Genomic DNA, 15,835 nt, shown 5'->3' with positions numbered 1-15,835 from the left:
TGAGCCCAGAGACTTGGAATATTCTGAGTGGAATATTCAAAGTCATCCTTGGCTCTCTCACTGTTTATGTGCTGATATTTCTCATCATTTTTCCATATCCTTCAATGTCTCACAGGAATCTGAAAATGAAACAATTGACAAAAGTCTTAGGGAGTCAGTATATACACAGATTTTTGCACACTCAACCTGCTGTCCGGCTGAAATAGACCTGGGGTGGGTTTCCAAAAACCATAGTTGCTAACTAAGTTAGCAACTTTGTTGGTTGCAAGCAATTTCCCATTGCCAACCAACTAAATTGCTAACAGGTTAGCAACTATGGTTTTGGGAAATGCACCCCAGATCAGATTTGTGCTCAAAAGGCACATGCAAAAGAAACTTCACTTTTGTGTCTGTAAATGCATCCTTACAGGGGAATTAAGTGCTAAAAGTGTGCACCTTGGACAAGACCCTTTTAGGGGACACATCACCTTGTCTTTTTCACTTCGCGAAGCACCTTCTATCCCCACGCGAAACATTTCTCAAGGCTGCCTGTTTTACAGATCATACCTCCTGTAACTCGCAGGACACATTCCGGGCCTGCTTACAAAACCATTTCTCCTCGAAAGAGCTGCATCACTCTGCATTTTTTTCTTATTCATGTGACAGGATGATCTAAATTTATTGCTACAAACGTTCCATAAATCTTCTCAAGTCCTTGGTTATTTTTAATGTTTGTTTAATCAGTCAATCATAGAATTTCAAAAAAGAAACAGCCTAAGTGTATATATAACATATTTTGTGATCTATCTATCTATCTATCTATCTATCTATCTATCTATCTCTCTATCTATCTATCTATTATAATGTTATAACGTAATTTATTCCTGTGATGGCAAAGCTGAATTTTCAGCAGCTCTTTCCTGTCTTCAGAACTCATTCTAGTCATCTGTAATGACTCACTAGATTAGATTAGTAATCACTCTCTGAATACAGCTGGGCTGCTTGTGATGATGATGATGAATGTGATGATGATGCATTTTGTATATTTTACCATTTTACTGGATGAAGATAAGTTTGTTTTTATTGTTTTTATTATTATTAGAAGACGATTTGTTGATGGATTAAATTATGATGAATTTTAATTTAAAAAAAATTATTACAGTAAACGATGGTGGTGATGATTTTTATATTATTTGTTGTATTAGACGTCAATCATTTTTCATTATGTCTTGTTTAGTTTATTCTTTTATTTTTCTATTTTTTTTTTTTTTTACTAGATGATTTTTTAATCTTATGATAGAACATGAAGACGGTGATGACGGTAATGATGATGTGTCTGCAGGAAACAGTATCCAGCTGTTCTGACTTCCGCTTCAGAGCCGAGCGAGAGACATCATTCAGGACGCGTCAGGATCGGATCGGACACGGTCTGCGGGACTAGAAACGCGGTTCTTCCGAGCGGGAATCGACAAAAGCAAGCTCTCAGAGGTAGACTGGCCAGAGACGTGGCTCTTGAGGCCTGTGTGCGTGTGTTTGTGTGCCTGTGTAGCGGTCAGTGGTGTAGCCAGACCATTAATCAATCAAATGCTTGTTGTTCACATCTTACACCACATCATCTCCACCACTCCATCACAAATCTAAACACAAACACTAAAATTCAATCTCATTCTTGTTCACTCCCCCCAAACCATGTCTTATCATTTGCTCCGATCTCTAAGCGTCCTGAAGGGTCAGAATGTGTCTGTGGTTGTTTTGATTAGCACGAGGCACTGTTTAGCAGGTGCTGACCGGTACATCAGCTGATTTATTAGAAATGATCGCTAATATGTAACGTTAGTCAGTCGAGTGCTTCAGTGAAAACTAGTATATTTAAGAATTGCTTGGCTTAATAATATTAATAAATGTCATCATTCTAAAGCCCATATACACGTTATAGCCCGATAACTTTTAGCATTTCTAACGAATGAATGTATAAACAAGTAATGATATTGTTTTTCAGTCTAATATTGTTCTCATAAGTGAGTGAATGTTGAGTCTGTCAGTTTCAGTTTCATTGTTTCATCTCTTCTCAGTGATTATGTTAGTGTCATTGGTTTAGACTCGGATATTCAAACAGTCCTTGATTAATCTTGTTTGCTGATAAGTCCTGTCATGTGTTAGTGATCTCAGTGTTTCTTTCAGCCGTTCCCTGACCTGTGTGTGCTGGAGAGAACACTGGAATGATGCCTAACCTGTTAGTATTGTTTGTGAGCTGTCCATTATAGCTGTTCCTTAAAGGGGGGTCATATGATGCAATTTCAACTTTTCCTTTCTCTTTGGAGTGTTACAAGCTGTTTGTGAATAGATGAGATCTCTAAAGTTGCAAAGACTAAAGTCTCAAACCCCAAAAGATAGCCTTAATAAAATTTAACACTTGTCCATGCCCTCCTAAAACGCCTCGTTTAAACACGCCCCCACATGTCTACGTCACGATGTGGGAAGATTTGCATAACGCCGCCCAAATGTTCACGCAAAGAAAGAAGGCGTAACTTTGATTCTCGCTGTTTTATGGAGGACTGTTTCCTGTTTCAGAGAAGACTACAATACTGGCTGATCTGACTCACAGTCTGTATGTACGTTTTGTATGTTACGTATATGTAAAAGATTTGCCACTGATGATTCAAAGGCGAGTTTTGAGCAGTGTAGAGTAGTACTTGTCGTTTCTCCGATCACAAATGCAGACATGGCGCGATGCAACACAACATGTAAAAACACAGTACAAGTCATTATAATCAGTAATTATGTCCCCACTGGATTCAGCAAACGGCTCGTTTATAATGGGTTTTATTGTTTTTGTTTTGTCGCGCCGGTGTTCTGACCAGGACACGCATCACAGTATGTTAAGGGGCGTAACATTTCCATCACACGCTTGAGGCATTCGGCCAATCACAACGCACTGGATAGCTTGCCAATCAGAGCACACCTTGCTTTTCAGACCGATGAGCTTTGTAAAAAAATTATGCGTTTCAGAAGGCGGGGCATAGAAGAGAAACAATAATGTACAGTATGTCGAAAATAATGTGATTTTTGAACCTTAAACCGCATAAACACATTTCATTACACCAAATACACAAAATAATGTTCTTTTTAGCAGCATCATATGACCCCTTTAACAATGTGATGCATGTGAGGGTTTAATCAGTGTGATCACTTGTGAAGTCTGTAAACATTCTGCAATCAAAATGCTCATTGTGGGTTTGGTGGTTTGTACTGGAAAAAATAGGGCCAGATTTCTGCTTTCAGTTTTCTTTACAATCATCCCAGTCCCAGCCCTGTTTCATACTCCTGAAAATGGTCTTCCATCCATCCATCCATCCGTATGTCCACCCACCCACCCATCCATCCACCCATCCATCCATCCATCCATCCATCCACCCACCCACCCATCCATCCACCCATCCATCCATCCATCCATCCATCCGTCCATCCGTCCATCTGTCCAGCCATCCGTCCAACCATTGCACAGTTGCAGTTTAAAAAAAAAAAAAAAAATTCTGTTCATTTCCATGTTTTAATTGAGCATCTGTAATTTCACTTATGTAAACATAACATATTTTTCTTAAATATATACATGCATGTGCGTGTATTTATATATACATAATAAATATACACAGCACACACACACATATATTATGTCAACGAAAACTTTTATTTTGGATGCGATTAATTGTGATTAATCATTTGACAGCACTAAACTTAAACTAAAACACTAAATATATCAGAGTGGTCTCAGTGGATGATGGTTAGATTCTCTCTCTGTCTTGGCATTATTTGTTTACCTTTTCATGCGCTTTCTCTCAAACCCCATGTGTCCTTCTCTTCCCTCCCTCCCGTTCCCTGTCCCCAGCCCCTCTTTCCCCCTCTCCTGCTTTCTGGAAAGCTCTGCCGTGCTCCTGGATAAAGGAGAAGCCTTTTTCCGACAGCTCTTCCAGCAAGAGAAGCAGAGAGCAGTCTCAGAGAGAGGACAGTGGACTCAATGGTACTAGACATGGAGATTTGGTTGAGTGTGTTGTCCAGCGGGTGGAGGAAGGAAGCAGCTTGCCTGTTAATGAAGAGAATAGATCATATTTCTTAACAATAGCAAGAATTCATGAATGAGTTTTATGTTTGTTTGTTTTTTAATAGAGGCACATCTGTTCAGGACATCATCTATTATTTACAGGAACATCTTTTCCATAAATGCACAGTTTATCACATATTTCTCACTCAAGTGTTGTGGTGTAACTCACTAAAACTAGTGAAAATGCAACATTTAACTACAACCTATTAACATTTTCAGTACAACAACACAAAATTTCATTATCTCACCTTGTAACATGCCAGTGAATCAAAAGCCAGGGGAAAATGGCCAACGGCTTTTTGTCAATGGAAACAGGGTGATGCTTAATTTCGAGTTGGCCTACAAAAATCTGTCATCACTGCACCGCTCTATAGTTTTCCTGCACAGTCCCTGCACAGTCTTTTTCGCACCACATAAGTATTTAACTGAATATTGCTGTTTTTATTATGGCTTTGTTTAAATTACATAGGGTAAATATAGAATTTAGCAAGCTACAATTTCAGAATGACTTTATGATCAATGTGAGAGTGTCAATCAGAAGGTCTGTATGAGGACCTGTCATTGTAATTCCACTGGTAAGGTTTGAGCTTATATGTCTGGTAGTTTCAAGGTGAAAACCTGCTGTGGCTTCAAAGCTAAAGGCAACAGGTTTGTAAAAGAATGACCAAATGGTTTAACCATACATGAACTGCTGTGTGAATTTCAAGCAAATACAGACTGAGGAACGTTATGACTTTCACAACAGCTGCTGGAGCTTGTCTTAAACTGCTCTGTTTGATGTTTGCAAGCAGCACATTTCAGTCGGTGTGGTTAGATTGATCTCCATGACCAAAGAAGTTAAATATTACAGGGTGGTCTCTCCCCAAGTCTGAATTACGACTGGATTTACTTAAAAGTAGTGCAGCTTTTATGGCCCAGAGTTCAGTCTAATGAACCGACCAACAGACCGGTGCTCAGATATATGGCTGTTATAATTGAGCTTTCTCTTAAGTCACAGTCTGGTCTAAATTAACACATAAAGAACAGATAGTTCCAGCTCTAAAATCTGATTGGATCTCTTAGCTGCTAAACGCACATGTGTGACAGTCAAATTCTGTAGTAATTCCCAGATTGCTATGGTCAACCAAACCTATCCTACTTTTAAGCTAATGAACTATATTACATGGGCTAAAATATTATTTGGGATGAAATTAATTTATTATGTGTGAAGAAAGAGTCAGTGGAGTGACTCCAGATTTATAAACCTAGTCAATCACTGCTGTGTTTCTTGTGTTTGCCTGCAGAGGGAGCCAGAGAGGGAGGAGCAGCTCGACCCCAGCATGCCCCCTAAATTTAAACGGCATCTGAATGATGAAGAGGTCACCGGCTCCGTTCGCAGTGAGCGGGTAAGTCACTGAGGCAACAGTGAGTCAGTTCTTACCATATAGATTACCTGGAGGTGATGACAACATGGAGATGAGAGGTCTAAAGATGCTCTTAGCTGAATAGAGCCAGACTTGCATATTTCTGCACTTTTACAACCCCATTGTGCTCCATGATCTGTTTATGTTGTATGAGTAAACAGCCATATCCCCAAGTTCCTCCATACCACAAAAAATAACACCAAAAAAAAAATATATATTAATTATATAACAGCCCATCTAAAACGCCAGTGTTCATGCTATTACAAACAATCACACACCACATTTCAACTTTGTGTTGTACAACCCTTCAGAGAGCAGTTTGTTCTTAACAGCAAGCGGTTACTACATGTCATAATAGCAGTGTATAAGCTGAGGTGGAAAATAAATTAAACAGATGGAGAGAAATATATACACACAAAAATCTGAAACTGGATTTAAAATAAACAGGATTTTGCAGAAGTAAACAGACATAATATGTAAACTAGATCCTTTAAATGAAAAAAGAGTGTTTTGGCTCCTTCTTAAGTCACTTCTGCAATGCAAGGGTTTTTATGATGGTGGGGTCTCTCTATCCTTCATTTTAAGATGAAAAGCTGTTTTACTGTCCATTGGGTAAAACCGTTTTTTTTTTTCAAGAAATTACTACTTCTACTTAATAAGGATGCATTCAGTTGATCAAAAGTGACAGTAAATACATTTATAATATTAATTAAAAAAAAAACATCCATTTCAAAATAAATACTGTTCTTTTAAACTGTCTATTCATCAAAGAATCCTACAAAAATGTATTAAGGTTTTAAGTAAAAAAATATTACGCATTACAACTTTCTGAAGGATCATGTGACACTGAAGACTGGAGTAATGATGCTGAAAATTCAGCTTTGCATCACAGGAATAAATTACATTTTAGATGACATTGAAACAGAAAACATTTCATTTAATTGTAATAATATTTCACAACATTACTGTTTTTTTAATCAAATAAATGCAGTTGGTGAGCATGTGAGAGTTCTATTAAAAACTTCTCAATGGTAAAGTCAAATTGCCATAGTAAGCACCACTAACAATAAATCTATATTTGAATAACAAAACCAAGCACTGAATGGAAAAGAACAGAAAGATTATTTGAAAGTGAAGATTAATGTCATAATGTAACAGGCATTAGCTCAGGCAGGGGGTAATAAACTAGCAGTCCCCTTCCCATGATCCTGTCAGTACCGATTTCATAATTAACATTCAACGTCTCCATCTTCTGCCAGTATTAGAGAGTCGTTTAAAAACCATTTAAAAACACTGCCAGACCTTACAGTCAAAAGCCTGTAAGTCAATGCCAGGATATGATAACTTTGTGTATTTCACTTGGGTACAACTCCCGACCGATGTATGTTTGGGAGAAACTGTTGGATGGTTCAGACATTAGCACATCCAAAGAAAAGTCTCTTCTAATTTGCCTCACATTTAAACTGTGAGAGAACTAGAATGTGTAATAGAGTGAAGATGAATGTGGCTTTCCACGTGCCGTTTATGTAACACTGTTGACCGTGACTCATGAAAAGACCTGGTTCTTGTGTTGAAATATTCCCTAGTAAAGGGCCAATTGGAAATAAGCAGTTGCAGAGTTACTTGCAGTCACAACATGAAATCTGAAGTCAGGAACTCATTTCCTTTATACTGAATCATTTATATGAATTTTCCTAAAACCCAGCAGATGTTGGAGTTGTATTATTTCCTTTTAAATTTATAGGTTTTTAATTCATTAAAATGCTCAATTTATTTGAGCGTTCTTTATTCTTTTGCTAAACACTTCATTTTTCTGTGGTAAGGTTGACATTAGCATGGAATTGTCCAGATGGAAAAGTGTCACAGGTCTGGATGCAGTTATGGAGAGTTATATAACATTAGTCATCGAGATGTTGAAATGATCTAGTCAGGCATTTGTTAAATGTGATCAATAATGGACGTTACAACAAAACTAACTGAAGCACAACTAGATGCCTCCTCATCTGTGATTCATTGCTCAAAAGATCAGATGGCACAAATGCAGACCAAATAAAGTTCATATCTCTTGTGCATCAACAGTGTCTCCTTGTAGTAGTTTGTGTTCTGAACGGGTTTATCTCCAGGTGAATTCCGTTCCAGGAATACTGCGTCACACGCTGTGCCCACATTGTGCCCTTCAAAGTGATCTGTTGTCCTTCACTTCTGGCACACGACTTTATACTTCACAATAAGATCCTTATGAGTCTCAGTCTGGTCACTCTTATGTCAAACACCTGGTCTCAGTTCAGATGGAATTTTAGATTAAACCCAGCCTGCACCAGCTCTGACCACCCTGACACCCTCATCTTCTTAACTTGCAGCGGAACCTTCTAGAGGAAGACTCGGATGAAGAGGAGGACTTTTTCCTGTGAGTCTGTAGTTTGCATAATAATCCATGCATTTAACAAATAAACAGGTCTTTAAGCAGCAATTTTCCCAGCAAAGATGTTTATGACAGTTTGTTTGGTTACTAACATAAATTTTTATTTTTTTTTATTTTTTTTGCAGGAGAGGCCCAACAGGACCAAGATTTGGAGGCCAAAATGACAAAATTAGACAGTACGTACAAGTTTGTATGACTAATTTTTTCAGCTGGCCCAATTTTTTACTTGCTTTGCCAACATCTTCATTTTTAGCAGCAGATATTTTAGTTACCTATTTAATATATACTAGAAATATTTATATCAACAGTAAATAATTGTTTAGCAGTAGTTTTCTCTTTACCCTTTTTTTTCTTTTTAACAAAAGAAATCACAATCTACATATATCCATAAAGCTGTTGTCAGTGTTGCAGTTGAGATTGGAGTTTGAGTCAAGGCAAAGACCAGAGATGGTTGAGTCCAAATCAAGACTAAGACGAGTAGAGGGTTGAGTCCGAGTCAAGAGCGAGACCAGAAGAGGGTTGAGTCCAGGTCAAGATTGAGACCAGTAGAGGGTTTAGTCCATAGGTACTTTCACACCAGAGGAACGTTTTCATAGTTCCTAAAAGCATTGGCAGTAGTTCCTGCTTTTTAGGAAGGATCTGGGAACTAGGAATGGTTTTAGTTCTCGGAACTCCATTTGGAGGAAATAATGAGCTCTTACTTCAGAATAGTGTCTTAAACAGTTCTATAGGAACTACCAGTGACGTATGTGTACACTGATTGGTCAAATGCCTACAAAAATTAAAAAGCCGTGTTAAAATATTTATGCCAAGGACATGGATAACAGCGATAACAGCATTTGCCTGTTGTCTGCAGCGTTTTGTTATTTTCTCAGCATCAATGATATGTATTGTCATAGGAGATTTAGTCAAGATTTTCGTTCTCTTTCAATCGCATAAATTCTACGTAAATTCTCTATTATCACGAAACCCAAGACACACAACAAAAACAACTCCGATCACGTCATTCTCCATTCACCGGTTGTTCATGTTTGTAAATGCTGCGAATAAAGATGTCGCTGATGGCCGCTTCAGAGTTCCTGCTGCCGGTGTAAATGCAACCAGTAAAAAGGCCAGAGGGAGAAATTGGTTCTCTAGGAACCACCGTGCTGGCTAGTTCCTAGAACTAAGTTCCTAAAACTACACGGTGCGAAAATGTCTTGCCTCAAGAGTGAGACCAGAAGAGGGTCAAGTCCAGGTCAAGACATCCATGTCAAGACAGAGACCAGTAGAGGTTTGAGTCCATGTCAAGACTGAGACCAGTAGAGGGTTGAGTCCAAGTCAAGACTGAGATCAGTAGAGGGTTGAGTCCAAGTCAAGACTGAGACCAGTAAGAGGGTTGAGTCCAAGTCAAGACTGAGACCAGTAGAGGGTTGAGTCCATGTCAAGACTGACACCAGTAGAGGGTTGATCCATGTCAAGACTGACACCAGTAGAGGGTTGAGTCCAAGTCAAGACTGAGACCAGTAGAGGGTTGAGTCCAAGTCAAGACTGAGACCAGTAGAGGTTTGAGTCCATGTCAAGACTGAGACCAGTAGAGGGTTGAGTCCAAGTCAAGACTGAGACCAGTAGAGGGTTGAGTCCAAGTCAAGACTGAGATCAGTAGAGGGTTGAGTCCGAGTCAAGACTGAGACCAGTAGAGGGTTGAGTCCGAGTCGAGACCGAGACCAGAAGAAGGTTGAGTCCATGTCGAGACTGACACCAGTAGAGGGTCGAGTCCATGTCAAGACTGAGACCAGTAGAGGGTTGAGTCCGAGTCAAGACCGAGACCAGAAGAGGGTTGAGTCCGAGTCAAGACCGAGACCAGAAGAGGGTTGAGTCCAAATCAAGACCGAGACCAGAAGAAGGTAGAATCCATGGCAAGACATCCGTGTCAAGACCGTCACGAGTAAAGGATTGAGTCCAAGAAAGTCTATAAAAATATGGTCTTGGATTTGGCCTTGAGGACTGTGATCAAGGCCATGTAAATATGGTCTTGAACTCAACTGTGAATGAGTTGGTCTTGACTACAACAAAAACAGGGGCCCACTGCCAAGTGTCCATGAATTTCTGCTCTTCTGATACAGCACAGGTCATTTCCTTCAGTGTGCATCTGTAGACCATTTTGTCATCTGCCAGGTGAAAGCTATGTCTGATTCCTTTGTTAGGCAATATCTTTTAACAAGCTGCACAGTTTGAGGCATCGTTATCTTTGGGGTTAGGGGGTTATTTTCAGAATCGAACAATCAGGGATTTCCAAATACTAGGATGGGCTCAGTTCAGAAATGTGGAGACCGATCATTTCCAATTGGCAGTGTGTTGTGGAAATCACAGTTATTGACTGCGCAGGCACTGCCCATGCCGTTGTCTCTTGCAGAGTTTATGTAACTCCTCATAATGACATCTGTGAAAACACCTACCCACAAACACCTCCTGTCTGAAAAGAAGGGAAGCACTGTAACCATCTGGGTTTCTATGACACAACATAATATTTGCAGGCAAAAGTAAACAAAAACTCTCAACATTCAAAAATACCTATACGTAGTCTCCAAAATATCAGCATTACCCAAACTTTTATCACGAAATTTGCATGAAATTTGTTACATACTAATATACTGCAGTAATTCTCCCAAGGGAAACCCAGGAGAGCTTCGTATAGTGTGAGCAGCCAGGTTTACGTAACCATGCACTGCACGGCAAAGTAACACATAAAACAATGGAATTTAGTAGGGAACCCTTGAAAAGTGAAATTTCCATGTTTTCTTTATGCCTTTCCATGGAAGTCTTTGATTCTTGAGGTTACCTAATTTGTATCCATGGGGTTTTGAAGTTGAAGGTGAACCACACATGGCAGGCACCCTCCCAGGTGCAAGAGATGTGCGAGGTTCTGCATGATTGGTCGTTTGGCGCAGATCATGGTGTGTTGTCCTAGGCTGGTATCCAAGAACAGAGTCAAGAGTCAAAACATCCTGTTCTCAGTTCATTCACAGGATAACCTGCGTCCCAAAGCCATGCCATCCCTTGTGCCAGATGTATGAGAACAGCTAAATACATCACAAGCTATTTAGTCCGTCTTTTGCATGTCACTTCTATGAGATCAAATAGTTCAAACTGGATGTGTAATCACTAGCAGTTCTCTTAGAAATATTAGAATCACAGACTCAAACATGTGCTCCTAAGCTGTAAAAATGTTCTGCTGAATTAGAAATATTAGAATCACAGACTCAAACATGTGCTCCTAAGCTGTAAAAATGTTCTGCTGAATCAATGGAAACACCAGACTGTTCCTCTCATGTTGTCTTCTCTGTCTCGATGGCCCTTCAGAGTGCAATCTCAGGTTGATGAGGTCATTGACGTCATGCAGGAGAACATCTCCAAAGTGATCGAACGTGGGGAACGGCTGGATGAGCTGCAGGATAAATCTGGTAAGATAGACATGGACTGATCACTATGAATCCTTAAGCACTTTGTGATTTGGTTGGATTCTTAGGAATCGAGACAGAAATGATTCATGAAACATTACAGATTTTGAACAGCAGATCTTCGGAAGTTCCATTTTAAATATTAGCTTCCCAAATATTGCAGTTTAGTTTAATTCAGTTGTGTATTGCAAATCGTCCTCTGATTATTTTAAAGCATATGTTATTTATTTCATGGCCAACGCTTGAATAGGTTGGGAAGCCATGTGTAAACAAACTATTATTCCAAATCAATCATATCCAGTAGCTCACTACTCTTGACCAAACTTGACCCAGAGATCAGTGGGAAAGTGTTTTGAATTCCAATGCCATATGAATAAACCCTTCTGTTAGTTTCATATTTCATTATACCTGAACCTCGAGTGATTCGGGTCCCATTTCTGTTATTCCATTTGCGAACTGCTTTGGGACATATGGGCAGGATAGTGGGTAATATGTCCCTTGTCCCACAAGACGGTGTGGTAATTTTTCTCATTTTAGGCCCAGATGTGAAAAATAAACCACCTGTGTGCACAAGACGTTTGCAGATGGTTTTGTTTTCAAGCTGATCTGAGATTAGTTACTAGTCTCAGAACATTAAGTGAAATGAACTAAAGCAGGTTCTAGCACAGCGTTCCTGTGATAAAGCCACATGTCTGGTTCTGTTTTTGTATTTATCTGTAAATGAAAGCACTTTCTGAGACGTGCATGATGATTGTGAGGCTAATGTAACAGGAGCCTCTGTGTTCAGAGTTGTGAAGTATGAGCAGTTTTGCATTGATTTGATTTTAAAGAGGAAAATAAAAGAGGTGACGTGTGTAATTTCCACACTTCAGAGTAATTTTGGTTTCCATTGGTTAAGCCAGTGTGACTGTTTTAAGATGCTTGGGTGCTCAAATAACTTAATACAAGCATAATATTACATAATATTAAATGTTGTTTGATTTTAGTGTTTCAGTGTTCCCAAGTGCATTCAATTCAGTTGAATGAAGTGTCAGCTATTAAAAATCGTTGTCATTAATTTAAAGAATGCTGTCAAAATTAAATATAAACATCAGATGAAAAAGTCAGATGAAAGATGAAGACTAACTGAAATGTATAAATATAAATAAGTTGAAGTGTAAACTAAAACAAAAATGAAGCTAATAAAAATATTATCTTTTTTTTAAAAATTTAAAATATAAATCAATCCTATAATAGTATATAAACTATACTAAAATAAAACTGGACTGGCGTCGAATTGAAAAAAAAAGAAAACTGTGTTTGCTGCTGAACATTTACAACATGGTTGATACAGAAATGTTACATTATGTTACGTTATGTCAGTATAAAAATCAAAACAGGACTGTTCGGAGCTCAAATACATTTCCTTTGTTTATTATAATTACTGCAATTTGGCTTCCTTGGAGAAATTGCAACACATTGTTTGCAAATAGAGAACAAGTAGCTTTACAGTGCGGCATCTGGAAGACATTGTCACCCACTAAGGGGAATGTTTTCCATATGTTGACTACAATACTGTCTTTGTGCTAAAGTAGAACCTAAAGACTTATCCACAAGACTTCTTTCTTGAATTTTTAAGGCTAAATGCAAAGAAATCATCTGCACCTGTGTTCTTTGTATCTTTCTGGCTCTACACACATTCATCTTCTGCGGTATTGTTGAATGGCAGCTGGAATGAGCTCAACTTTATTGATACTTGTTCTTGCACTAATGAGGCTGGACGTGTTTTAGTTGGTCCCACATGTTGCAAAGATCTTAACATCCCAAAACAGCATTATGAAAGTCAACAAGCATCTCCTAGAGATTAATACAATCCATATAAAACAATCACAGTTGTTTAGGAGTGTATATAGTTATATGATAATTAACATGCATGTAAGTAAACCTTATTACTGATCCTCTTTTGTCAAATGACTTTCAGAAAGCCTATCGGACAATGCATCAGCGTTCAGCAGTAGAGCCAAGCAGCTCCACAGAAGGATGTGGTGGAGAGACATGAAGGTGAGCCTCCATCCTGATGGTCTTAGTTGATAAGGTTGTTGTTGTGTAAAAACACTCTTTGGGTTCAGAAACTATAACATTTTCCACATTAAATATATATCATTTTCCTGAAGGTGTGCCTTTAGTCGCTTTGTACACTATACAATTTTTGCCTTTGGTTTTCTCTTCTATCCCCAGATCAAAATGATTATAGCATTGGTGGTTGTCATCCTTCTCCTCGTCATAATCAGTAAGTCCACTCCAGACACACTTCTTTATGCTTACAACAGTTTAACCATATCCTGATTTTGCATCCCTTTTTTTTTTTTTTTTTTTTTTTTTTTTTGCAGTTCCTGTGATCCTGCGGAATCGCTAGTCTCTGGCCAGGAAGTTAGAGGCATGATGTACTCTTCCTCCCTCCTCTCCCTCATCTTTCTGCTGTCATTCCTCCGTACCAGAGGGGGCGCTGCATAGGGTTGGGCTGCCCACTGTATTTGACAAAACACAAAGAGCTCAAAAAAAAAACACACAACAAGGGCAAAAAAATATCTCAAAACAACACATCAAGCTCTCAAAATGAAGGCACAACACTGGTGCAGACCAATCTCTTGTATGCGCACAAACACAATGGTTATTTTGTTGTATATGCATTCAGTAAATTCAAGAATTACTATACGCAATGAAACATGGATTAAAAATTGTAGTGGTGGTATATAGTTATAGTTAATTAGACGTTAGAGCCGTCCTGCTTATACCATGATACCCATGTATAACAATTAAACTGGATCCATTCTCAACATAGGTAGGTCAAATACTATCAAATACTGTCTTCTCAGGTGGGTGGGGCCAAACAGGAAACCTGATGATGTTGCGCTGCACCATGGCTGTGATGTCATCATCTGTTTATATGACTCCTGTAAGTTTTAACATGGAGAAAACATTGGGCATAATGTTACTTAATATTTGCTGCTATTACCTCATCAAATTTAACTTACATATTTTAATACAAATTATTAATTTACTTTGATAAAAACTGTTAATTCTTATAATCATATATAAACTTTATCATGCTTGTAAAATGGTTTATGTAAAAATTGTAGTTATCTTCACTGATCGCTGGTGTAATTTTAACAGCTTGTTAAAGTTCAGTAATGTAATAGTTGTGTGCGATGATTATTTGGATGACTTGCTGAAGATGACCTGAACACATCTGTACACTTGGTTTAATCCATATTATTTTACTGATTCCTTTTTTTTTGTTATATTTATTTGTAAATATCTATTCCCTTAACAAGTCAGCACTGGCTTTCCATTGGGAGACTGTGAAATAATCTCGCATTTAAAATAAAGCGATTTTAAAGGGCATCTTGTCTGATCTGATTCATTGCGTTGGAATTGAGGTGTCTTCAATTCAGGCATGATTTGACAGGATTACAGTGAGAAGCCATTTATCAAGCAAGACTCGACAATGACAAAACACTGCCTATCAGAACATTTTCTTTGGTCTTATTCACACAGAACGCATTAAAACACAGACGTGTTTAACTGTTGTGCAATCACCGTTGGAAAAGTTTTTTTTTTATTTTTTTTTTTTTTTTTTTTTTTTATGTGTGTGTGAATGGTATGGAGCCTCTGAGTGGAGTGTGTGTGAATGGTATGGAGCCTCTGAGTGGACATAGTAGTAGAAAAAAAATTGAGATTGCAGGGAAAATTATATTTCCATGCTTTTGTGCTCTATCTGCAATGGAAGCCTGTTTCCGCCTCTGAAATGACTACTTTTTATCTCACTATTTTGACTTTTAGTTTACATCACGGAATTCTGAGAAAAGTGTTAAACTCTGAGAAAATTAGTTTATATCTTGCAATTGTGAGTCTATATCTCACAATTCTGAGAAGTCAGAATTGTGAGTTTGTATCATACAATTCTAATAAGTCAAATTCTGAGAAATTTTTTTTGAATTAATATCTTGCAATTCTGACTTAACTCACAATTGTGATAAGTCAGAATTGAGTTTGTATCATGCAATTCTGAGAAAAAAAGTCAGAATTACTAGATGTGAACTCGTAATTGTGAGTTAAAAAGTTGAAATTACCTTTTTTTATTCATTGGAAGAAACGGGCTTCCAGAGTTTCCCCAAGAAACTCTGTGAACGTGGAAGTTTTGCGAGCGAATGCAAAATTTCAGAGGATCAAATATTTTTGCGAGCGAACGCAAAGTTTCTCAGGAGAACCCAATATAAAAATTTAGTGAGGGAACACAAGGGCCCTTAACTCTTGTTTTCATGACTTAGTTGATGCTTCAGAATATGTTTAGTGGGTATATGGAACATTTCATGATTCCCATTGTATATACCTCCAAATAATAACAGCCTAACTGTTGACCTGAACTATACTTACCAAGGCAAAAACAGTTTTTGTTTCACATTTATGGTTTATTATTAAAGTCTTTTTATAGCACGGTGTATTGTATTTC

At 38.1% G+C, this 15,835-nt stretch overlaps 1 protein-coding gene across 3 annotated transcripts; it reads left to right on the top strand.

The window, feature by feature from the left end:
* The first annotated feature begins 1,310 nt into the window (after positions 1 to 1,310).
* vamp4 (vesicle-associated membrane protein 4) lies at positions 1,311 to 13,857 on the top strand. Of its 3 annotated transcripts, none has more exons than XM_042746699.1 (9): positions 1,312 to 1,467; positions 3,866 to 3,997; positions 5,362 to 5,463; positions 7,842 to 7,888; positions 8,029 to 8,079; positions 11,246 to 11,346; positions 13,304 to 13,383; positions 13,561 to 13,612; positions 13,713 to 13,857. In XM_042746699.1, exons 2-9 carry the CDS (start codon positions 3,995 to 3,997, stop codon positions 13,736 to 13,738), a joined length of 462 nt encoding a protein of 153 aa, XP_042602633.1. In that variant the 5' UTR covers positions 1,312 to 1,467; positions 3,866 to 3,994; the 3' UTR covers positions 13,739 to 13,857. The 3 variants fall into 3 exon arrangements, with proteins under 3 accessions (XP_042602635.1, XP_042602633.1, XP_042602634.1); XM_042746700.1 differs by lacking the exon at positions 1,312 to 1,467 and adding an exon at positions 2,185 to 2,212; XM_042746701.1 differs by lacking the exon at positions 3,866 to 3,997 and having other exon boundaries at positions 1,311 to 1,467.
* The last annotated feature ends 1,978 nt before the right edge of the window (positions 13,858 to 15,835 follow it).

The sequence above is a fragment of the Cyprinus carpio genome, chromosome B20 (genome assembly GCF_018340385.1).
Source record: "Cyprinus carpio isolate SPL01 chromosome B20, ASM1834038v1, whole genome shotgun sequence".
NCBI lineage: Eukaryota > Metazoa > Chordata > Actinopteri > Cypriniformes > Cyprinidae > Cyprinus > Cyprinus carpio.
This window is presented reverse-complemented; position numbering and strand designations above follow the sequence as displayed.

Coding starts and splice junctions, on each gene's coding strand:
- vamp4 (XM_042746699.1), top strand. Junction 8,080..11,245: donor CAAAATGACAAAATTAGACA/GTACGTACAAGT, acceptor ATGGCCCTTCAG/AGTGCAATCTCAGGTTGATG. Junction 11,347..13,303: donor TGAGCTGCAGGATAAATCTG/GTAAGATAGACA, acceptor AATGACTTTCAG/AAAGCCTATCGGACAATGCA.